Genomic DNA, 25487 nt, shown 5'->3' with positions numbered 1-25487 from the left:
TAGCCCTGGCTGGTTCCGACCGGGCCGGGCACTAACAGCCCCGAGTAGGGCACCGTTAGCCGTTAGGGCATGCGTCGGCCTGCCATGTGGGCCAACCATGTCAGGAAAGCGGTTAAACTGGCTAAAACGACGATCAACACGGCTTGGTAGTTTTTTGTCACAAAAATTGAAATTTTCAATAGTTATCAGTCATTTTTTTGAAAGTGGTAATTCTGTGGAACAGTAACCCCTAACGTGGTAGTTTTTTTTCAAACACTCCATGGTGGTAGGTCCATGCACCGACATATTAGTTTTTTTCTCATTTATCCCGTATGGATTGTTTGTTTTTGGTCAACTTAGCTATTTTGGGCTTATACATCAGAAATATTTTTTGAACAAACAATAAATAAACAAATGGTTGTTTCATGCCGGCATGCGGGTTTGGCTTTGTGGCCCGGCATGGCCTCACATATGTCGTGTCCCGTGCCAGGTCCATGACGTGCTAATGGTCGACGTGATCTATGTGGCTAGGTTTGATTGTGACAACGAGTGAGCAAACTTAGACCGGCACAAGCACGACACGACCCGCCTATAAATAGACCTAACACGCAGCTTGCCCGAAGGCCTAGGCTCAAGAAGCATCCTGGCAAGCGACTTAAAAAGGGCGGTTTGGCATGCCACGGCTACAGGCCGGCTTGTGTTAAGAAAAAACCATTCAACACCAAAATCACTAATTAAAGGCTATATGCTTTGCAAAGGTCACTCCCCGTCTTCTCCCACGTTGACAAATGACACACAACTAGGGAGTTTCCTTTTTCATAGATTCGTGTTTTCTCAAAACGTTTGATCTCTTGAACCGTGCGTCCAAGTTACAAATCGTTTTCACTTGGATTTCTCGCATCAAGATTTTTAAAAATACATTCATGTTAATAGATTTTGATGAAGATCCGTGTTAAAAGGTTTGTGTCGTGTCGGCCTTGAGGCCAACTTCAACGCGCCGATGCAAATGGACGCGGAATTTGTCTATTTTTTCTTTGTTTGGGTCGGCTGTAGAGGCCGCGGCCGCTTTTATCCGTGCCAATCTGCGCAATGCGCCCAACCGACTGGTCTATTTGGTATGTCTGGCTGGGTTTTTTTCAAACAAACATATTTTGATCATGAAAACATAGCTAGATTGCACATTTAAAGCTAGAATTCATGCCAGGATACAAAACAATCACATCTCCATCATAGTTTTTGCATCTACTGCAAAATAAAGATAGAATTCATGTCGGTAACAAAATAATCGTGTCTAGGTTGTAGTTCATGCATCTTGGCCAAACATGATCACGCATCTAGCTCGAGCATCTCCTTCTGCTTTGTCTCGAACCAAACCCTTCTTCTTGGGGTCTTGCACATGTCGGCCGCCATGATCTCCACTTTCTTCATGATTAGGGCAAGCTTTATCTCGTTTGCTCGTGACCGGGCATTGGTCTCACCAATCTTGAGCCTTCCTTGCCTCCTCCTTCTCTAGGCACTTCCTCTCTTCCCTCTTCTCAATTGCCATCTCCTTTGGGTCCGCTTTAAAGTTTATTGAAGGCAAGTGTCGAATCACCTTGGAATTGGTCTTCCCTCTCGACCGCTTCTCACTTTCACTTGGCTCAACGACCAATGAAGTCCCTCACCTTTCTTTTAGGACGCATATGTCTCCTTAATCTTTTGGCACTCGCAAATCATGGTCCAGCAATGGGTAAATGTGAATGGCTTGCCTGAATGTTCGACCTTGAAGATTTCTAAAGCTTGAAACACCTACATATGGAGTTCAAACCAACAAGATACATTCATATGCACAGAAGGACGACATGGCATAAAGCTCATATGAACAAGGGAAGGAATTGTATACCATGTCTTTGATGTCAAGAACGCTCACGGTCCAGCCAGAGATATTCTCATGAGAGGCATAAAACTTGTTGCACTCCAATTGGATGAAAGCCCGCCTCTTTTGGAGTCACACGTCGGTCATGTCACTCTCAAATTTGTAGGACACAAACCTCCTACGTTCACGGAAGTATGTATGGACCCTCTTCCAAAATGTTGTTCCATTTTGCTCGGTGTCGGATTTGGGATCTTGTCCAATTGCCATCCAAGTTCGCAAATTAACTTGCCATCATCCTTTGTGTAGCTCCCGCCCTCACACTTTGTCGCCTCTTTTGTGCATTGGCTTGATAAGTAGCTCCTCTTAAACAATGTTCATCCTCGATGTCGAGTCCTTCTTGGCCTTGGTGGTCCTGGGTGTCTTGGCAGCGGCTGTCATGGCTTTGAGTCTTGTCGGCATCATACTCTTGGCCACCCTCATAGATCATCTCTCTGATGAAATTGTTGTAGTACGTCGTGTTATCCGGCGTCGGTGTTGGCATACCATCGAATAGGAAGGAGGCGTCAGGAAAGTTGTCAATGGGGATCGCCCATGGGCGCACCCTTTGCGTCCCGGTGGATTGGCTGGCTATCGGTGTGGCGTTGAGATCAAGGGCAGGCACCACGGGGACGGCCGACATGAAGTCGTGCATTTTCGACGAGAGGTCCCGAGGTGACATGGAAAAGCAGGACACATCCGGGTCATGTCTAGGAAGCCACCCGTATGCCGGCGGCATTGTTGACAGGCGCGACGATTCCGAAAGCCTGGGCGGGCTTGCAACCGATGAGCCCGTGTTGGCGGCAGCGGTGCCGACGAGAAGGGTCGGCTCTTGGTACCCTGACAGGAGGACCTGTTGCGTGGCCTTGGCGATGAGGGCAACGCTCTCCGCAGCAGCGACCTGGGCCGAAGCGCCTACGGCGGCGGCTTCTTTTTTCTCCACGTCCTTGCTCTAGGCATCCCTTTCCTTCGAGGTGTGCACCTTCTTCGGATTCCTCGGGACCATGGCGTGGGCGGCCATGACCGGGAAGGGGGCGGTGGCGGGGTCGGGCATGTCGGCCATGGCAGGAGCGCGGAAAGGTTTGAGAGCGAATTAGGAGAGATGGTGATGGCATGCTAGTGCCACATACGGGCGGGCGAGGACAAGGAGAGGGCGTCGAGGGCATCCGCGCGGATGCAAACTCAGTCTAAATTTGGGCCAGAAATGAGTCCTGGCAAACGAAAAATCGGACAACCGTCAGCTTGCGTCGCCACGTGTTTCTTGTCGTCGACACGAATCCAAACAGACACAAGCGGATCAAATGGGTCGCCCTGTTGGAGTCAACCTAAGGCCTGGCTTTGAGGATGGGTCATGTTCTGTATGTAGATTCTAGGATTCAAAGGAGAAAAATGACCACAAAGCACAGAGACACAGCAAGGCTTGCTCTTTTTGTTTCTTGTATTTTCTGCATGGAATGCAATGACAAGCGCAGAAGGTAACGAAAAATAAATTAATGCGGTGCAATGCAATACGGCTCAACATCACGCTACAGCCGCCTGTCTGCGCTAAGCTAAGAGGCGATGATTGATATTTATATGACTAGAAAGGAAGAAGCAGCATGGCTGTCAGACACGAGTATAGAAGAATATGGCGCAAGCCCGGCAGTATGAGCAGTCCTGCGTCGCTGCCGCCACCGCGGCTCCGAGCTGGAGATGGTAGTGGGCTGGAGGCTGGGCCCCCTGCCCTCGTACTGCCGTGGCTTGCTGCGTACCGTCAGGAGACGTACTTGCAACCCCCGTAACCTGCAACACAGCAAGGGTGGCATCATCAGCTCCTCCGCTGCTACGTACACGCAGCCAGGTTCAGAAACGTCACAGACTGTTAGTATATGGGCTTACTGGGGTCGCTGGAGGTGACGACGCCGGTGCCCTTGAAGTCGCACGCCAAGTCGGTGTGGCCGTTGGCCTGGTAGTAGGCGTTCATCACGTACGAGGCATGAGACTGCAAGCTGTTGGGGCTGAAGCACGCGCCGCCGCTCTGTATGGGCTTGCAGTCTACGAAGCCGCAGGCATAGTTGATGTTGTTCTGCAGGTCCGTCCCGTTGGCGCCGTCCTTGGCGACGCACCACTTCCCGCCTCCCGACGGCGAGGGCTTGGGGCTCGGATTGGGCGATGGATTTGGCGAAGGGGTTGGAGCCACAGACTGCAATGCAAACAACACAAGACACCTGGTAAGTCAGGTAACAGCACAGGAGCTACGAATCTAAGCATCATAACTGCCAGGATAAATAAACAGCAAGTACAACTGACGGCCATACTTTAGATTCTCAACTGAGTTATACTAAATAATTCAGATTTAATTCAAAAATAATAATTCAGACTCTGAACTGAGTTATGCTAGTAATACTTTAGACAGCCGTACTGGAAGGCTGTGCAGGCTAGTGGTGCTTTGACAACGAAGCACATGTTCTCTGGGCTGGGCTGCCACCGTCCAAAGCAGGGCCAGTTCAAATTGGTTTTCTCCCTAAGATTGTTGACACACACTAGCCGGTAGGCCGAATCAGCATGCTAAAAAATACTAGTAATACAGATAGCCCCCTCTCCTTCACATGGTCTACTTTCGCTAAGCATCCGAAAAAAACAGCCAGCTAATGGCTGCTTCCGCTTCCTTCCTTTGATACGAGGGCCTAATCCACATGCACACCACAACATTAATGCAGCTGAACCAGAACAGATGCATGCGTAGGAGTATTGGATGCTATGGAAAGGAGATGACGCCAAATGAAGCAAGGCTCCATCTGTTATCTGAACCTAGCAGGCATACAGATGTATGCGCTATCCTGTCATTTACTAGTAGTACTAGACAATAGGCAGGCATCTCAGTAAACAACAGATAGCAAGTCTACTGTTTCAAAAAAAAAAAAAAGATAGCGAGTCCAAAGGTACGGCTTCTAGTTAAAACTTGAGACACAAGACCACCAGAATCTTAAACCCCATCTCCTTTGCTTTAAGGTAGCCTCCGTTAGAAAAGTTTCAAGGTTACATCTTTTCCTTTGAAGAAATGAAATTAACACATTAACGTGTTGATTCGAAATTTATAACATAGCCTTATTAAAAAAGAAAAAAGAACCCAGGAGTGTTGACAACCGGTTGATTTTTTTCCTCTTCTTTTTAAAACAGTACCAGTTGATTCAAGTCATTAAACCATTTATTCTGATATCCATTCCAATTCCAATGAGCATGTACTCACTCTGTAAACTAATATAAGATCTTGAGAGGGAATACTACGTACTGGTATTTTGTTAACTCGGAATTGTCCGGTGCAAGCTTACTGGTACATTTGCAGCAGCAGCAGCGAATAGCTAGCAAACATGTGCATATGGATCTAACTCAGAGTTTTGGCAGTGGTCCCACCCCACCCACGCGCGTCCAGAAATACTGCCAGACGTGTCCAAGAGTGCTATCAACACACGCCTGCTGTCATACTGGATCCGTCAAGAAAGGCAGCCGTTTGGGCAAGCAGATCATGCAGGGGATAGGAGCAAAAGTCGGAAACGCAAGCAAGCAGCTATAGCCGTTTCCAGAAGAAGCTGGTCCATACACATACATCACCTTTGACAAATGCAGTTGCAGTGTGAATGGAGGACCACCTTAGCATTCAAGTCGGATCATATGCCGCCCATGGTTGACACGGCATGTTCATTGTTACTACTGGGTTGGGTTCATCCCTTAGTATTTTTTTTTCTCCCAAGTAAAATACTGAATCTGATACAATTGAAGCCACGTTTCCCAAAGAAATAAAACATAAAATCACGATCGTAAGACAGGGCCAGACAAATTATACGATGCAATCAACCAATCATTATCATTATACTAGTAAGGAAAGGATTTTATGCCCCAGCAATTTGATAAGTTTAAGGACACAAGACAGGCAGGTAAAGGTTCATATTAAGGATCATCAGGGGAGAAAAGCGCAGTACGTACCGCGCCGTCCCGGAGAAGTCCGAGGTCGTAGACGGGCGTGAAGTCCGGGTTGAAGAGGCCAAAGTGCCTTTCGGCGATTGGCCCTGGTTTCTGGTTCTCGTCGAAGAGGGAGAAGAGGTAGGTCTCGAATGTCCTGTTGGGCATCAGCGGCGTGCCCTTGCCGCTGCTGCACACCCGAATCATGCCCTCGTTGAAGTCCCTCGCCTCCTGCACCCCGACGCCAATCTGCCCGGGCTCCGCCTGGGTGGGCCACCCGGCCTCCCCGACGGCGATGTCGACGTCTCCGTACCCGAGCTTCTTCATGGCGGTGTAGATTGCGTCCATCTGGGCGTCCAGCATGCTGGTGTAGTTGAGCTTCGTTGCCGGGTCGTAGATGCCGCTGTTGGGGCGGAAGAGCGCGTAGTTGAGCGTCTCCGGCCGGTAGCTGAAGTAGGGGTAAGGGTTCACCATGAAGGGCGACCCGGTGTCGCGGTGGAACTGCAGCATGGCCGGGAATAGCTTGGTGTTGTAGCCCGCCCGGAAGCTGGCGTTGGAGGGGATGCCGTCGGAGGGGGCGAGGATGCCGAGGTAATGCGGGGTGGTGACGCGGACGCCGGTGAGGCCCTCGGCCTTGAGGGCCTGCGCGAGGCGGCGCATGGCGGGGAGGAGGGAGAGGATGAGGTTGGTGTCGGTGGAGAGGAGGATCTCGTTGCCGGCGAGGAGGAGGGTGACGTTGGTGGCGGGGACGTAGGGGGAGAGGTTGGCGCGGATCCAGGACCGCGCGGCGTCGAGGCCGGTGGCCTTGTCGGCGAGGGCGGGGAGGGCGGAGTTGGGGAGGGAGACGGCGAGGGAGATGGGCGTGCCGGCGAAGGCGGAGATAAAGGCCGGGTTGGCGTCGAAGAGCTTGACGCGGTCGATGGTGGTCTTGGTGGCGAGGAAGGTGGCGACGGAGGTCGGGGAGGGGAGGTTGTCGGCGTTGGCGCCGTAGTTGACGCCGATGTGCAGCGAGGGGGTCGCCGACTCTGCCCCCGCCGCGCCGGCGGCGAGCAGCATGAGGAGGGGGAGGAGGAGCGGCATCGCGGGGGTGGAGTGTGGAGTCGATTGCGGGTTTGAATCTGAGTTGGCAACGGGGGCTTCCGTTCCGTTCAAATACTACTACTGGTTCCAGAGCGGAGTACTGGAGAGGAGAGGAACGGACAAAGGTCGCGTGGTGGGTGCCATTACCTGGCCATTACAGTATTCTTATTCCCTTGTGCTTTAAATGCATTTTTATTTCTGGCTTTGTTGCGGCTGCCATGTGTCACTGTCTTTTTCATACGTACATTTAGGTCATTCATTTTCATATATATTTTCCCACGAGTTCACTATCTTTCATTTATTTTAGAAATCTTTCATGGTATTATTTTTTTGGGGCTGGTACACTACCTTTTTCCTTTGCTTTTGCACCATTTCTCAAAAGTGTTGAAATTAGTACTAGGAAACAGCAAGAAAGAGGGTAGTATACTAGTACTCTAGTAACCAAAGCATGCGTTTGGAATGAATAATCCAAGCCTTTTCTAAAGAATGGAAGAAAGTGAATATGAAAGGAGAAGATGCAAAACGCAAGTGGCCGCGTATTTCCGTGGGGATTTGCCTCTGCTCGAAGCTTTTGAATATTATTCGGCTGGTGCACGTATCGGTGTGCCGGAGAATGAGGGGGTGTTTGGTTCAGGGACTTTTTAGTCACAGAGACTAGAAAAAGTTCCTAAAAAGTCTCTAGAAGCCAAACGGGAGGGACTTTTTCTACAGGGACTAGAAAAAGTCCTAGGACTTTTAAACCAAACACCCCCTGAGGCTGGTCATAGTGGGGAGTAACTTAGAGTAGTAACATGCATACGTTACTACTCTATGTTACTATCCTTATAGTGGGAAGTGTTATATGTGTAGTAACATACACATGCTTATTTATTGTCTTGTAGACTCATTTTGTATTGAAAAGCGCTATGTGATGATAACATATTAGGTTACTTTATTTGTCTCTCTCTTCATTAACTACTTGTCACCTTAATATTTTTGCTTATGTGACATCTATGTTACTACCTATGTTACTTCCCACCATGATCAGCCTGAAGGAAGATAAAAAGGGAACCACGCCGAGTGGTTTCAGGAGACAAAGATGACAGCTCCTTCCTCTCGAAGAAAGCGAGGTGGACATGGGAAAATGGCACGCGCCGACTGGAAAATATCGATTATTTATTGCTTGGATAATCACCGATTTGGACGGTGGATGGGGCAGTTACCGTTGGCTGCCGCGTCGCCAACGGTGGGGAGGACGAGTAGTACGTGCGTGTTTGACCGGGTTGGATTGTGACGCTTCTCAATCTCACCAGCGTGGTCGGCCCGGCGCCAGCCGCAGATTCAGCGCACGTACACGGAGACGGAGATGGAGATCGTGTGGTCGGCAGGGAGAGACGCTCACGCACGAACCGCGTCGTCCCGTCCCTACCCTATCCACGCGTGCGCGTTGCTTGTGTCAGTGGCGCACGCCTTCTGGGAGCTACAACAGCTCAACGGAATCGGCCACCAACATTCCCCTCCCAGCTTTGCTTGCCACGGACTACTGGGGTTTCCGGCCAGCCCGTCCTTCCTTGCTTGCACACCCCCAACTACTTGCTTGATGCTAACAACTGAGATTCCAAAGCCTGCTCATGGCATTACCGCACACTATCCTGCACGAAAGGGAGCTAAGGACATCACTGACCCTCAACCCACCGCATCCGTCTGGACCAACCTCTCCGAACGTGTTTCATCATCCCACACAGTCCCGCATTTGTTCGAGAAACAGTTCAGATGTCACATTTCTCGCAAACCAGAAGCAAACAAGGGGCGTTCGACACCCCAGACCAACCCAATAACCTCTCTCGCACTTTCTTCCTTTCCCGTCCGAACCGGCTAGTGCCGCTCTAGCGCCAGTGTCATATTCATGACGGCCCAGAGCAGACGTGACCTTTCACTATAGCCAGCATTGAAGCGGCGCGTCGGTCGAGAGCGTCGTCCGCGTCGCATCCTGGTGCACGTGTCTTCTCTCCACATTCAAACATCATCCGTCCATCCACCTCCCTCCATTGAACATGTGCAGTTGCAAGGACCCTACTCCGGCGCTCGCATGCGACGCCATACATCTATTAGTCTGTCTGCCGACATTAAACACCTCGCTGCTTGGCCTGACATCCACCCACTATTTTTACATGGTCAGAGCCGAACATGCACACCCCACTTTCGCTCCCCAATATCCTCTCTACACCACACCCCCATAGCCTCAAGCTCCAAAGCCTTGTGGGAGAGCCTGTCGGGCGAATAGAAGCAGGAGCTCTTCGGCATTGCATCGGCGTTGTGCAAGGGGCACGCGAACGACATAGAAGCGGGACAAAGGAAGGGTGAGTGTGTGTAGATTCACGGAGTTTGTGTAGAGGAACGTAGCATGCAATTTTAAAAAAAATTCTACGATCACGCAAGATCTATCTAGGAGATGCATAGTAATGAGTGGAGGAGAAAGTGTCCACGTACCCTCGTAGACCAAAGCAGAAGCATTAGTTAACGCGGTTGATGTAGTCGAACGTCTTCACGATCCAACTGATCAAAGTACCGAACGTACGACACCTCCGTGTTCAGCACACGTTCAGCTCGATGACGTCCCTCGAACTCTTGATCCAGTAGAGGGTCGAGGGAAAGTTCCGTCAGCACGACGACATGGAGACAGTGTTGATGATGTGATCCGCGCAGGGCTTCGCCTAAGCACTACGACGCTATATGACCGGAGGCGTAAACTGTGGAGGAGGGCACCGCACACGGCAAAGAACAATTGATGTGCTTTTGGGGTGCCCCCTACCCACGTATATAAAGGAGTGTTAGGAAAACCGATCACCTATGGGGTCACAAGGATCCCTTCTACGTTCGACGAGGGGTTAGTTGCACGAAGAGCAGGTCGAGCCGTTAGCACACAGAGGATTTTTATCCGGTTCGGGCCGCAAGGATGCGTAATACCCTAGTCCTGCTTTGTCTGGTTATATGTGTGTTCTTGAGCTTTTGAACTAGCTACAGTGCGTGCTTTGTCCAAAAGTCTGAATCCTCTCTCTGTGCGCTTTGAGCCTCCTTTTATACACAAAGGGATTGCCATAGTGACACGCAGGAGGTGGCAAGTTACAGTGATACGAGCTTATCGCTCGATCACGTAGGACAAGCTCATTTAATGTGTTGCCTATGTGTCATTTCGCTTTATTGGGGACAGCAACAGAGCCATCTCATCCTTCGCCGCTCCTCCTCGCCTCACCACGCATCCGGGCCGACGAGGCATGCAGCGCCACGCTGGCCAACCAGCTGCTGTGTTGGAGAAATGGTAAGCTTCCACGAAGATTTGCATGCCGCCACGCAGGCGCCTGCTTAGCTGGCATGCCTATCGTTGCGCTGGAGTGATGGTGAAGTGGCGAAACCTTGCCGAGCGCGGGCCTGGCCGCGGCCCAGCGGTCGTCCCCGGCAAGGATTGCCGGGGGTCTTTGTCTACCGATCCCACGTGGACTCGTGGGTTACCAATCTTTGTGAGGGGCCGCATGCTACCAGACATGTGCTCTCCAAATGTTGGTCTTAACGTTGTCGATGGTGTCAGAGCTCTCAACCCCAAGGGTGGTGGCCCTACTGGTCTCTTCGCAAGCTGCCCCGGCAAGGAGCTTGTCAGGGGGGGGGGATTCACAGGTCGCCTCGGCAAGGCTTGTTGCCGGGCGTGGCCCTGCTCGCCTCTTGCTGCTTGTTGCCTTGAGTGTCTGTTTTGATATTCTTTGTTCCTGTCTTGCCTCCTGCCATCCTCCTCTGCTTCGCCAAGCCCTGCTGTAGGCGTGGCTGCAACCGTCCGTGCACAGGTAAGGGGTACAGAAGTACCCATACTTTTGTACACCGACAGGAGCCCCCGGGCCTGGGCCACACATAAGCGCAAGGCGTAGTTAGGTCAGGCCGAAAGCAGTGCGCAGGCGGGCGTGGCAGAGGTGAACCGCCACGATCTTTCTGTTAGTTGTGCTTCCCCACGACCTGCGTCGAGTGCGTGACGTGGGGGTCGTGCGTGGGATGGGCGTGGCACGCATGCGTCATCCCACAGTAAATGGTAAAGAGTTGGCCCGCACCTTCCCCATAAAAAGGAAAAATCACAGGGGCACTGCTCATTTACCTTCTCTGCTTCTCCCAATCTCAGAACTACTGTTCCCCTCTCCTTCCCTAAATCTGAACCAGAGCTCCGTGCCCCTGCTCGCCACCGTCGCGCCTCCATTGCCTCTCGACCCCCTGCTCCTCCTTAGCCGCTATGGCGCCCAAAGCTAGCAAGGGCAAGAGAGCGGCCAAGGCCATCGCGGGGAAGGAGGTTCCGGAGAGTGAGCTGGTGAAGATGCGGAAAGAGCATGCCCTCTTCCCTTCGGAGATTGACGTGCTCATGCTCAAGGACCAGTTCTTGTGCTTGTGGGGGAAGGAGACGACGGGGCATCCCGCCACGAAGGTCATCCCCGCCCCGTTCGCCAAGACCGGCCCGGATATTTATCCTTTCTTCGTCGATTACTTCTCCTGCGGCCTCTGCCCCCCTTTCTCAGATTTCTTCAACGATATCATGCACACCTAAGGCTTTCATCTCCTGGACTTCACGCCGAACGCAATGGCATGCATGGCCCTTTTCGCCCATCTCTGCAAGGGCTTCGCCGGATTCTACCCCAGCACAGCGCTCTTCCGCCACTATTTCTTCCCCCGGGTTCAGCAAGGGGATGCCATTACTGGCTCTGTTGCTTGGATCCCGAGGCCTCTGTGCAAGGGCGCATACCCGGAAGGCTTCTAGAAGGAGCGGTGGGATGAATGGCGAGGCCAGTGGTGCTGGATTGTAGAGAAGGAGCCACGACATTTCTGTGAGGTCCGTCGGAGTCCGCCAGTCTGCAGCGACGACTGGAGTGACTTCGACCCCAACGATGGGAAGTTCACGGTCGCCAACACCAGGATCCTCCGCCTCGTCTCTGCCGGCCTCACGCTGGAGATGGTTGGGCCGACTTCATCCGCCGCCGCATTGCTCCCTTGCACCAGAAGGGGAGGCCGGCCTGGGATTTCAGGAACGCAGTGGACATCATGAGGCTCCGCCCTGGCTTGAAACACAAATTCATGGTGATGCAACACGCATCCGTCTGCCAGAGGCTCTTTCAGCTCAAGATGGATGAGGACGGCAATGCTGAGTGGGCCGGCAAGGCCGCAAAGGCCTGCAAGACCGGCCACCCGTTCAGGTTACCCGCAGGGGTGCATCCAATGAGCAATAACTCCTGTCTGACCGAGATTATTGCCACGATGCCCACCTTCAACGCCCACGGCCTGGATCCAACCTGGGCCAAGCCAAAGGCGGAGTTGGTGCAGCAGTTATTCGACAACTTGTCGGAGGGCAGTGTCCACGACGAGACAGAGCTCATCCGCGCCACTACTGACGAAGAGGTGGCGTACATTGCCGCTAGGGCGAAGGAGGCAGACCTTGCCGCGGAGGCCGACAACTGCGGCACCGTGGAGGACGAGGCCGAAGAGGAGCAAAGGTTCCTCAAGTGGGTGGGGCCTGCCGGGGAGTCCAGTGGTGCTGGTGCCGGGGCTCCCCCTGCCGCGGAGGCGGCCGAAGATCCGGCTGGGGAGGCGTCCGGGGCGGACGAGCCCTCGGCCCCGAAGAAGAGGCGCGTCCTGCGACAGACCGGCTCCAACGAGCCAGTCCGCCCCGGCAAGGCCACGCAGCAGCAAGGGGCTCAAGTGGAGCCCATGCGCCAGACGAGGTGCACAACCACAGAGGCGCTGGAGGTGGACGCAGTGGCGAAGAGGACCGCATCGGTGAAGAGGGCCGCAGATGCTGTCTCCTCCTCGACCAGACGTGGCGCCGCTTCTTCCTCCTCAAGCAGACGCGCCGCTGCTTCTCCTGCGGTCGAGCGCGTAAGGACTCCGTCTCCTTCCCCGGCAGGCTCCGTCCCAGCGGCCAAATATGACCTTGGGTCGTTCAGCCCAAGGAAGAAGAGGAGGGCAGAAGAAGAGGAGGACGAGTATGTACTCTGTTTCCCCCCTCTATTCTCTAACTCCTTACTTGAATCACTTTATCTTGATCTAGCTTCACTGTTGCAGCGACTCGGAGATGCTGGCCCAAAGGGTGAAAAGGGCCAGGGCCTCGATGAGTGTTGAGCCCCTGGCAAGCACTCCTTGTGCGTCGGGGATGATCTTCACCAGCCCGGAGTCCAGCCCCCGGCGCAGCCCCCAACGTAAGTTTGCCACTTATTTCTTGTTAGCGGGCGTTGGAGCATGCATTCTTATTGATGACCTTGCCGGGGCTGTAGGAAGGGAGCAGCAGCAGGAGAAGCCCCTAAGGGCCACCCCCGACACGCCACCTCCATCAACTACGCCAACCATAGGGGTGTCCCCGGCAAGGGCGCCTACTGATGAGCCCATGCGCTCGGAAGAGGAGGAGGCGGGCACAGGCTCTGGTGCCCCCGTCCCGGCAACGTATGTATCCGGGGAGGGGGACGCGTCCTCCCCACCTGCCACGGGTAAGTACATGCCTTCTATTTCGTGCCATTATCGCTTTGACTTCTTTTCTCCCCTCTGTCTTGAGTTGTCCTGATTTCGGCTCTATCTTTCTCCCTTCTTTGGTTTCAGATCCTCCCTCGGCAAATCAGGCAGACGTCGACGTCGTGATCATGGAGACCACCAAAGACGCCGAGGCCAAGGTCACCAATATCGCTGCCGAGGAGGCCGCCAAGGGGCCCATTGAGGAGGCTGCCACGAGGCTTGCCGGGGAGGCCGACAAGGGTCCTGCCGGGGAGAAGGTGGCTAAGGAGCCTGCCGGAGAGGCCGGCAAGGCTGCCACCAAGGAGGCCACTGCGGGGCCGGCAGGGGAGCTCGGCGAGGCCACCACTGGGGAGGCCGTTAAGGATCCTGCTAGGGAGGAGGTGGCCAGACCAACCTTCCTCCTCCTGAGCCCCTGCCCCAAGCAGGTACTTGAAGGTTGGCGATGACCTCTTCGTCAACATTCCAGGAGAGGCAAGCACCAGAACACCAATCGAGGGGGGGGGTCTTCGATGAGGAGATGCTCACCGCTGCCGGGCTCCAGGTTGTTGATGAACCGAGCATCATCAGCGGCGTCTCCAAGGAGGACCAACTCCTTCAAGCTATAGGCGCTAACTTCCACAAGCTTCAGGATCTCCATCGGGCTCGCAAGGAGAAGATGGACTCCAGAATGGCGGCTGTGGACAACGCCGAGGCGGACTTCCAGGAGCGCGTCACCCAGATGAAAGCCTGGTTTGATGAAGCTTAGGAGGATCTGAGGGCCTCCCAAAACCAGCTGAGTGAGCGCCAACGGGACCTCCTCTTGAAGCAGGCCGATTTTGACAAGGCGTAGGAGGTGGCAAAGGCCAAGGCTGTCAAGGACGAGTCCGATCAGACGCAGCACCGCATCTCGCTCGATGTCCAGGAGGAGGACTTGGTCGCTCACGAAGCGGCGCTTTCCACCACGCTTTGTGCCAAGGACGAGGAGATCGAGAGGCTCGTCACGCAGCAGACCCAAGACCTGATGCAGAAGCACCAGGAGGCGCTCGATGCTCTGGCCCTTGACCACGCCATCAAGCTGAAAGAGGCCGTCGACCGTGCTGAAGCAGCAGAGGCCACCAGGATTGAGCTGGCCGGCAAGATGGAAAAGCTGGAGGCGAACCTGGCCGAGCTCACCAAGGAGATCTCCACGCTCAAGGACGACAGAGAGAAGACTCTCTATGACCTGGCGGAGATGCAGACCACCATATCTGACAAAACCAAGCTGCTCTCCAAAGTCAACAAGTTCATTGATGATCTGAAGTTGAAGCTGGACAGCCAGGAGAAGATGCTCTCGGAGTCCAAAGCCCGTGATCTAATCCTGGCCAAGGATCTCGTGAATGAACAGCTGCTGCTGCTGCAGACTGCCGCCTCTTCCCACAATGAGCTTGTGGAGAGCACATAGCTTTGGACCATCCACCTAGTGGACGTCGCGGAGAAGATCACCACGCAGCTGACTGCCATGGGCATGCAAAACTTTAGGTTCTCCCACGAGACGAGGGTGGCCGAGAGCGTCAGGCTGTCAGAGTTCTTCAAGCGTGTTCTTGCCGCCCTGAAGTTGCTCCAGTCCACCAGGGCGGCCTACCTAGCCGAGGAGTCCCGGCAACTTTGCCGAGACGCCTTGATCAAGGTGCTCACCAAGGTGGCGCACTGGAACCCCAGCGTCGACTTTGCTCAGGTGCTTGACAGCTTGCCAGAGGACGTCGACCGTCAAGCGCTCGGGGAGCACATGGAGCCCATCATCAGTTGTGTCAGCAGAGTCACGAGGCTGGAGGGCCAGCGCCGGGATTAACTGCTTCATTCCTTGTAGTTCCTGCAAGTTCGTACCCAAGAGAGATTATCTTAAGTTAGAATCATGGAAACTTTTGATGTAATATAACTTTTGTTGTACTTTGAACTGGGTGCATGTTATCTTCTCGTTCTAGTTCGTCCTTGTATTTTCGGCACCCTACGCTTAGTTGGATAGGCCTGCCGGCACGTGCACCCCTTGTCGAAGGCGCTAGAAGGACGGATCCTTAGCAGCCTACGGAGGGCGTCGACGCCAGCGGGCTACCTTGCCGCTCTTGGCGCAGTCACCTAGACTATCGAGTGGACTCGAGGCAGAACAAGGGCGCTGTCGATTACGGCAAGGTACCCTACCGTTCTTAGTAGAGCGCAACACCCAAACTGTTGAGCGGCCTTGAAACAGAAAAAGGGGTGTTGCCAATCGCGGCGGGGTTCCTTTTGCGTGCAGGTTCTTCATACAAGGACAAAAACCATCGAGGGGGATAACCTCATAAAAAGGAAAAATTACTCAAAGTTAAGATAGCTTAGCTTTCTGTTGTTGTGCGAACCGTCGTTGCGGCCGTAGAAGTCGCTTCTCGCCGGGACCTTCACACCAGGATGGTGCGGACGACATCGATCGAGCTGCTGCGGTCACCTTCTTCTTCGATGCCATGGCAACGAAGAAACTGTTGCCCTAACCAATGGACCAGATTCTCACAACTAATGCCCCCCTGCCCAGCGCACCCAAGATGTCGGGGAAACTGATCACCTATGGGGTCACAAGGATCCCTTCTACGTTGGGCCAGGGGTTAGTTGAACGAAGAGCAGGTCGAGCCATTAGCACACAGAGGATTTTTATCCAGGTTTGGGCTGCAAGGATGCGTAATATCCTAGTCCTGGTTTGTCTGGTTATATGTGCGTTCTTGAGCTTTTGAACTAGCTACGGTGCGTTCTTTGTCCAAAAGTTCAAATCGTCTCTCTGTGCGCCTTGGGCCTCCTTTCATACACAAAGAGGTTGCCACGGTGACACACAGGAGGTGGCAAGTTACAGTAATACGAGCTTATCGCTCGATCATGTAGGACAAGCGCATTTAGTGTGTTGCCTACGCGTCCTTTCGCTTTATTGGGGACGGCAATAGAGGCTATCACATCCTTCGCCGCTCCTCCTTGCCTCACTACGCGTCCGGGCCGACGAGGCATGCAGCGCCACGCTGGCCAACCAGCTGCTGTGTTGGAGAAATGGTAGGCTTCCACGAAGATTTGCATGCCACCACGCAGGCACCTGCTTAGCTGGCATGCCTATCGTTGCGCTGGAGTGATGGTGAAGTGGCGAAACCTTGCCGAGCGCGGGCTTGGCCGCGGCCCAGCGATCGTCCCCGACAAGGCTTGCCGGGGGCCTTGGAGTCGTCCCCGTCAAGGGTCTTGCCGGGGGTCTTCGTCTTCTTTTCCCACGTGGACTCGTGGGTTGCCAATCTTTGTGAGGGGCCGCATGCTACCAGACATGCGCTCTCCAAATGTTGGTCTTAACGTTGTCGATGGTGTCAAAGCTCTCAACCCCAAGGGTGGTGGCCCTGCTGGTCTCTTCGCAAGCTGCCCCGGCAAGGAGCTTGCCGGGGGGGGGGCTTCGCAGGTCGCCTCAGCAAGGCTTGTTGCCAGGCTTGGCCCTGCTCGCCTCTTGCTGCTTGTTGCCTTGAGTGTCTGTTTGGTATTCTTTGTTCCTGTCTTGCCTCCTGCCGTCCTCCTTTGCTTCGCCAAGCCCTACTATAGGCGTGGCTGCAACCGTCCATGCACAAGTAAGGGGTACAGAAGTACCCATACTTTTATACAACGACAAGGAGGGAGGGAGGAGGCGGCCGTCCTAGAGGGGGCGCGCCAAGGGGGGAGTCCTACCAGGACTCCCAGTCCTAGTAGGATTCCCCTTTCCTTTTCGGAATAGGAGATGGGGGAAGGGAGAGAGGGGGAAGGAAAGGGGGGGTCGCGCCCACTCCCCTAGTCCAATCCGGTTTGGCTAGGGGCGCACGTGCCACCTCGTGTCCACCGGCCTCCTCTCTCCGCTAAGGCCCATGAAGGCCCAATACTCTCTAGGGGGGCCCGGTAACCTCCCGGTACTCCAAAAAATGTCTTAGCCTTTCCGAAACATTCCCGGTGTCTGAACATAACCTTAAAATATATAAATCTTTATGTCTCGAACATTTCAAGACTCCTCGTCATGTCCGTGATCTCATCCGGGACTCCGAACAAATTTTGGTCATCAAAATCACATAACTCTTAATACAAATCGTCAACGAACGTTAAGCGTGCGGACCATACAGGTTTGAGAACTATGTAGACATGATCGAGACACATGTCCGATCAATAACCAATAGCGGAACCTGGATGCTCATATTCGCTCCTACATATTCTACAAAGATCTTTATCGGTCAAACCGCACAACAACATACGTTGTTCCCTTTGTCATTGGTATGTTACTTGCCCAAGATTCGATCGTTGGTATCATCATACCTAGTTCAATCTCGTTACCGGCAAGTCTCTTTACTCGTTCCATAATGCATCATACCCTAACTAACTCATTAGTCACATTGCTTGCAAGGCTTATAGTGATGAGCATTACCGAGAGGGTCCAGAGATACCTCTCTGATACACGGAGTGACAAATCCTAATCTTGATATATGCCAATTCAACAAACACCTTCGGAGACACCTGTAGAGCATCTTTATAATCACCCAGTTACGTTGTGACATTTGATAGCACACAAGGTGTTCCTCCGGTATTCGGGAGTTGCATAATCTCATAGTCAGAGGAACATATGTATAAGTCATGAAGAAAGCAGTAGCAATAAAACTGAACGATCATTATGCTAAGCTAAGGGATGGGTCTTGTCCATCACATCATTCTCCTAATGATGTGATGTTGTTCATAAAATGACAACATGTGTCCATGGCTAGGAAACTTAACCATCTTTGATCAACGAGCTAGTCAAGTAGAGGCATACTAGGGACACGATGTTTTGTCTATGTATTCACACATGTATCAAGTTTCTGGTTAATACAATTATAGCATGAATAATAAACATTTATCATGATATAAGGAAATATAAAATAACAACTTTATTATTGCCTCTAGGGCATATTTCCTTCTGTCTCCCACTTGCACTAGAGTCAATAATCTAGTTCATGTCGCCATGTGATTTAACACCAATAGTTCACATATGTATGTGATTAACACCCATAGTTCACATCACCATGTGACCAACAACCAAAGGGTTTACTAGACTCAATAATCTAGTTCACACCTCTATGTGATCAACACTCTAAGAGTACAATACTCTGCATGGAGCTACTCTAGCTAATTGCTCCCACTTTCAATATGCATCCAGATTGAGAGTCAGAGTCATCTGGATCGGTGTAAAAGCTTGCATTGACGTAACTCTTTACGATGAACTCTTTATCACCTCCATAACCGAGAAATATTTCCTTAGTCCTCTTAGGGAACTAAGGATAACTTTGACCGCTATACAGTGATCTACTCCTGGATCACTATCATACCCCCTTGCCAAACTCATAGCAAGGCACACAACTGGTCTAGTACATAGCATGGCATACTTTGTAGAACCTATGACTGAGGCATAGGGAATGACTTTCATTCTCTTTCTATTTTCTGTTGTAGTCAGGTTTTGAGTCTTACTCATTTTTATACCTCGCAACACAGGCAAGAACTCCTTCTTTGACTGTTCCATTTTGAACTACTTCAAAATCTTGTCAAGGTATGTACTCATTGAAAAATCTTATAAAACGTCTTTGATCTATCTCTATAGATCTTGATGCCCAATATGTAAACAGGTTCACCGAGGTCTTTTCTTTGAAAATCTCCTTTCAAACTTTCCTTTATGCTTTCCAGAAAATTCTACATCATTTCCGATCAACAATATGTCATTCACATATACTTATCAGAAAGGCTGTAGTGCTCCCACTCACTTTCTTGTAAATACAGGCTTCACCGCAAGTCTATATATGCTTTGATCAACTCATCAAAGTGTATATTCCAACTCCGAGATGCTTGCACCAGTCCATAGATGGATCGCTGGAGCTCGCACACTTTGTTAGCACCTTTAGGATTGACAAAACCTTCTGGTTGTATCATATACAACTCTCCTTAGAGATATCCATTTAAAGAATGCAGTTTTGACATCCATTTGCCAGATTTCATAAAATATGGCAATTGCTAACATGATTCGGACGAACTTTAAGCATCGCTACGGTTGAAAAAATCTCATTGTAGTCAACATCTTGAACTTGTTCGGAAACCCTTTTGCGACTAGTCAAGCTTTGTAGACAGTAATATTACCGTCAGCGTCAGTCTTCTTCTTGAAGAACCATTTATTTTCTATGGCTTGCCGATCATCGGGCAAGTCCACCAAAGTCCACACTTTGTTCTCATGCATGGATCCCATCTCAGATTACATGGCTTCCAGCCACTTCGTGGAATCTGGGCTCATCATTGCTTCCTCATAGTTCGTAGGTTCATCATGGTCTAGTAACATGACTTCTAGAATAGGATTACCGTATCACTCTGGTGCGGACTGTACTTTGGTTGACCTACGAGGTTCGGTAGTAACTTGATATGAAGTTTCATGATCATCATCACTAGCTTCCTCACTAATTGGTGTAGGAATCACTAGAACTGATTTCTGTGATGAACTACTTTCCAATTCGAGAGAAGGTACAATTACCTCATCAAGTTCTACTTTCCTCCCACTCACTTCTTTCGAGAGAAACTCCTTCTCCAGAAAGGATCCATTCTTAGCAACGAATATCTTGCCTTTGGATCTGTGTTAGAAGGTGTACCCAACAGTTTCCTTTGGGTATCCTATGAAGATGCATTTATCCAATTTGGCTTTGAGCTTATCAGGTTTAAGCTTTTTCACATAAGCATCACAGCCCCAAACTTTAAGAAGTGACAGCTTAGGTTTCTTGCCAAACCACAGTTCATATGGTGTCATCTCAATGGATTTAGATGGTGCCCTATTTAAAGTGAATGTAGCTGTCTCTAATGCATAATCCAAAACGATAGTGGTAAATCGGTAAGAGACATCATATATCGCACCATATCTAATAAAGTACGGTTACGACGTTCAGACACACCATACGCTGTGGTGTTCTAGGTGGCGTGAGCTGTGAAATTATTCCACATTGTTTCAAATGAAGGCCAAACTTGTAACTCAAATATTCACCTCCGCGATCAGATCGTAGAAACTTTATTTTCTTGTTACAATGATTCTCCACTTCACTCTAAAGTTCTTTGACCTTTTCAAATGTTTCAGACTTGTGTTTCATTAAGTAGATATACCCATATCTGCTCAAATCATTTGTGAAGGTCAGAAAATCATGATACCTGCCACGAGCCTCAACACTCATCGGACGGCATACATCGATATGTATTATTTCCAATAAGTCATTAGCTTGTTCCATTGTTCCGGAGAACGGAGTTTTAGTCATCTTGCCCATAAGGCACGCTTTGCAAGTATCAAATGATTCATAATCAAGTGACTCCAACAACCCATCAGCATGGAGTTTCTTCATGCGCTTTACACCAATATGACCTAAACGGCAGTGCCACAAGTATGTTGCACTATCATTATCAACTTTGCATCTTTTGGCATTAATATTATGAATATGTGTATCACTACGATCAAGATCCAATAAACCATCAACATTGGGTGTATGACCATAGAAGGTTTTATTCATGTAAATAGAATAATAATTATTCTCTGTCTTAAATGAATAACCGTATTGCAATAAATATTATCCAATCATATTCATGCTTTAACACAAACACCAAATAATATTTACTTAGGTTCAACTCTATTCCTGAAAGTATAGGGGGTGTGCGATGATGATCATATCAATCTTGGAACCACTTCCGACATACATCGTCACTTCATCCTCAACTAGTCTCTATTTATTCTGCAACTCCTGTTTCGAGTTACTAATCTTAGCAACTGAACAAGTATCAAATACCTAGGGGTTACTACGAGCACTAGTAAGGTACACATCAATAACATGTATATCAAATATACCTTTGTTCACTTTGCCATCCTTCTTATCCACCAAATATTTGGGGTAACTCCGCTTCCAGTGACCATTTCCTTTGTAGTAGAAGCACTTAGTTTCAAGCTTAGGTCCAGCTTTGGGCTTCTTCACAAGAGTGACAACTTGCTTGCCATTCTTCTTGAAGTTCCCTTTCTTTCCCTTTGCCCTTTTCATGAAACTAGTGATCTTGTTTAATCATCAACACTTGAATTTTTTTCTTGATTTCTACCTTCGTTGATTTCAGCATCACGAAGAGCTCGGGAATCGCTTTTGTCATCCCTTGCATATTATAGTTCACCACGAAGTCCCAGTAACTTGGCGATGGTGACTAGAGAACTCTGTCAATCACTATCTTATCTGAAAGATTAACTCCCACTTGATTAAAGCGACTATAGTACCCAGACATTCTGAGCACATGCTCACTAGCTGAGCTATTCTCCTCCATCCTTTTAGGTGAAGTACTTGTCACAGGTCTCATACCTCTCTACACGGGCATGAGTCTGAAATACTAATTTCAGCTCTTGGAACATCTCATATGCTCTGTGGCGTTTCAAAATGTTTTTGGAGTCCCGGTTCCAAGTCGTAAAGCATGATGCACTAAACTATCAAGTAGTCATCATATTGAGCTAGCCAAACGTTCATAACGTCTGCATCTACTCCTGCAATAGGTCTGTCACCTAGCGGTGCATCAAGGACATAATTCTTCTATGTAGCAATGAGGATAAACCTCAAATCACGGATCCAATCTGCATTATTGCTACTAATCTTTCAACTTAGTTTTCTCTAGGAACATATCAAAAAACATAGGGAAGCTACAATGCGAGTTATTGATCTACAACATAATTTGCAAATACCATTAGGACCAAGTTCATGATAAACTAAAGTTTAATTAATCATATTACTAAAGAACTCCCACTTAGATAGACATCCCTCTAGTCATCTAAATGATCACGTGATCCAAATCAACTAAACCATGTCCGATCATCACGTGAGATGGAGTAGTTTTCAATGGTGAACTTCTCTATGTTGATCATATCTACTATATGATTCATGTTCGACCTTTTGGTCTCAGAGTTCCGAGGCCTTATCTACATATGCTAGGCTCGTCAAGTTTAACCCGAGTATTCTGCACATGGAAAACTAGCTTGCACCCATTATATGTGAACGTAGAGCTTATCACACCCGATCATCACGTGGTGTCTCGGCACGACGAACTGTAGCAACGGTGCATACTCAGAGAGAACACTTATACCTTGAAATTTAGTGAAGGGTCATCTTATAATGCTACCGCCATACTAAGCAAAATAAGATGCATAAAATATAAACATCACATGCAATCAAAATATGTGACATGATATGGCCATCATCATCTCGTGCCTTTGATCACCATCTCCAAAGCACCGTCATGATCTCCATTATCACCGGCTTGACACCTTTATCTCCATTGTAGCATCATTGTCGTCTCGCCAACTATTGCTTCTACGGCTATCGCTACCGCTTAGAGATAAAGTAAAGCAATTACATGGATATTGCATTTCATACAATAAAGCGACAACCATATGGCTCCTGCCAGTTGCCAATAACTCTGTTACAAAACATGATCATTTCATACAACAATTTATATCACATCATGTCTTGACAATATCACATCACAACAAGCCCTGCAAAAACAAGTTAGACGTCCTCCACTTTGTTGTTACAAGTTTTACGTGGCTGCTACGGGCTTCTAGCAAGAACCGTTCTTACCTACGCATCAAAACCACGACGATTTTTCATCAAGTGTGTTGTTTTAACCTTCAACAAGGATCGGTCATAGTCAAACTCGATTCAACTAAAGTTGGAGAAACAGACACCCGCCTGCCACCTGTGTGCAAAGCACGTCGGTAGAACCAGTCTCATGAACGCGGTCATGTAATGTCGGTCCGGGCTGCTTCATCCAACAATACCACTGAATCAAAGTAAGACGTTGGTGGTAAGCAGTATGACTATTATCGCCCACAACTCTTTGTGTTCTACTCATGCAAATCATCTATGCATAGACCTGGCTCTGATACCACTGTAGGGGAGCGTAGCACGCAATTTCAAAAAAATTCCTACGATCACGCAAGATCTATCTAGGAGATGCATAGCAATGAGAGGGGGAGAGTGTGTCCACGTACCCTCTTAGACCGAAAGCGGAAGCGTTAGTTAATGCGGTTGATGTAGTCGAACGTCTTCACGATCCAACCGATCCAAGTACCGAACGCATGGCACCTCAGTGTTCAGCACACGTTCAGCTTGATGACGTCCCTCGAACTCTTGATCCAGTAGAGGGTCGAGGGAGAGTTTCGTCAGCATGACGGCGTGGCAACAGTGTTGATGATGTGATCCGCGCAGAGCTTCGCTTAAGCACTACGACGCTATGACTGGAGGCGTAAACTATGGAGGGGGGCACCACACACGGCAAAGAACAATTGATGTGCCTTTGGGGTGCCCCCTGCCCACGTATATAAAGGAGGGAGGGAGGAGGAGGCCGGCCTAGAGGGGGCGCGCCAAGGGGGGAGTCCTACTAGGATCCCAGTCCTAGTAGGATTCCCCTTTCCTTTTCGGAGTAGGAGAAGGGGGGAGGGAGAGAGAGAGAGGAAGAAGGAAAGGGGGCGCCCCCTCCCCTAGTCCAATTAGGTTTGGCTAGGGGGGCGCATGCCACCTCCTGGCCGCCGGCCTCCTCTCTCCACTAAGGCCCATGAAGGCCCAATACTCTCCCGGGGGGTTCCGGTAACCTCCTGGTACTCCAAAAAATTCCCGAACCTTTCAAAAACCTTTCCGGTGTCCGAACATAACCTTCCAATATATCAATCTTTATGTCTCGACCATTTCGAGACTCCTCATCATGTATGTGATCTCATTTGGGACTCCGAACAAATTTCGGTCATCAAAAACACATAACTCTTAATACAAATCATTATCGAATGTTAAGCGTGCGGACCCTGCGGGTTTGAGAACTATGTAGACATGATCGAGACACATATCCGATCAATAACCAATAGCGGAACCTGGATGCTCATATTGGCTCCTACATATTCTATGAAGATCTTTATCGGTCAAACCGCACAACAACATATCTTGTTCCCTTTGTCATCAGTATGTTACTTGCCCGGCATTCAATCTTTGGTATCATCATACCTACTTCAATCTTGTTACCGGCAAGTCTCTTTACTCGTTCCGTAATGCATCATCCCGTAACTAACTCATTAGTCACATTGCTTGCAAGGCTTATAGTGATGAGCATTATCGAGAGGGCCCAGAGATACCTCTCCGGTACACAGAGTGACAAATCCTAATCTCGATATATGTTAATTCAACAAACACCTTCGGAGACACCCGTAGTGTTGGGGAACGTGGTAATTTCAAAATTTTCCTACGCACACGCAAGATTATGGTGATGCATAGCAACAAGAGGGGAGAGTGTTGTCCATGTACCCTCGTAGACCGAAAGCGGAAGCATTATGACAACGCAGTTGATGTAGTCGTATGTCTTCATGATCGACTGATCCTAGTACCAAACGTACGGCACCTCCGCGATCTGCACACGTTTGGCTCGGTGACTTCCCACGAACTCCGATCTAGCAAAGTGTCGAGGGAAAGTTTTGTCAGCACGATGGCGTGATGATGGTGATGATGATGCTACCGACGTAGGGCTTTGCCTAAGCACCGCAACGATATGACCGAGGTGGATTATGGTGGAGGGGGCACCGCACATGGCACTACAAAAAAAAGACACATCCATGACATTTTGGGCAGAACGAAAAAAAATTATGTCATACATATGACACTTCTATGTCGATAATTGTGACAAAACCCGGTATCATCATAGATGTGGTGGGCTCCTACTTCTATGACAAAAAATCATGACAGAAAATGGGCTTTTCGTCCTGGGCAGGCCGGAGACGCAGCTGCATGACATCCTTTGGGCCGTCCATGATGGAAAAAATAGTGGTAGAAGCGAGGGGGAGGAAAATTTCGGGGAGTTGCCGGTTACGGTGAGAGGTCGGGGGCTGAGCAATGCGCGTTTCTCTTGTACATGTGCGAGGCATTGGCTCTAACTGAACCCAAGTGAGGCCTTGGGCTCTAACTGAACCCGAGCGATTGCACTGCAGGCTACACGTTACTGAACCTGAGCGATCGATCGATGGCTGTTAACTGAACCCGATGGAGCGATTCCTTTGCTACTACTGCTAGCTGAA

The 25487-nt window shown here is 50.1% G+C and overlaps 1 protein-coding gene and 1 pseudogene across 2 annotated transcripts; one reads left to right on the top strand and one right to left on the bottom strand.

The window, feature by feature from the left end:
* Window positions 1–25487, top strand: part of LOC123090055 (uncharacterized) — a 76654-nt pseudogene that overhangs the window by 22667 nt on the left and 28500 nt on the right.
* LOC123091761 (glucan endo-1,3-beta-glucosidase-like) lies at window positions 3276–7000 on the bottom strand. Of its 2 annotated transcripts, none has more exons than XM_044513381.1 (3): window positions 5834–7000; window positions 3749–4052; window positions 3276–3684 (listed from the first exon to the last, which is right to left on the bottom strand). In XM_044513381.1, the coding sequence occupies exons 1-3, from the start codon at window positions 6887–6889 to the stop codon at window positions 3476–3478; spliced, it is 1569 nt and encodes a 522-aa protein (XP_044369316.1). In that variant the 5' UTR covers window positions 6890–7000; the 3' UTR covers window positions 3276–3475. The 2 variants fall into 2 exon arrangements, with proteins under 2 accessions (XP_044369316.1, XP_044369315.1); XM_044513380.1 differs by having other exon boundaries at window positions 3276–3652; window positions 5834–6985.

Source organism: Triticum aestivum, chromosome 4B (assembly GCF_018294505.1).
Source record: "Triticum aestivum cultivar Chinese Spring chromosome 4B, IWGSC CS RefSeq v2.1, whole genome shotgun sequence".
Classification (NCBI taxonomy): Eukaryota; Viridiplantae; Streptophyta; class Magnoliopsida; order Poales; family Poaceae; genus Triticum; species Triticum aestivum.
This window is presented reverse-complemented; position numbering and strand designations above follow the sequence as displayed.

What these genes read in the sequence shown, in the direction of transcription:
- LOC123091761 (XM_044513381.1), bottom strand. Translation starts at nt 6,889, where the DNA reads ATGCCGCTCCTCCTCCCCCTCCTCATGCTGCTCGCCGCCGGCGCGGCG. An exon ending in GACTTCTCCGGGACGGCGCG is followed by an intron (nt 4,053 to 5,833) that starts GTACGTACTGCG and finishes TTTGCATTGCAG; the next exon opens with TCTGTGGCTCCAACCCCTTC. An exon ending in CGTCACCTCCAGCGACCCCA is followed by an intron (nt 3,685 to 3,748) that starts GTAAGCCCATAT and finishes GTAGCAGCGGAG; the next exon opens with GAGCTGATGATGCCACCCTT.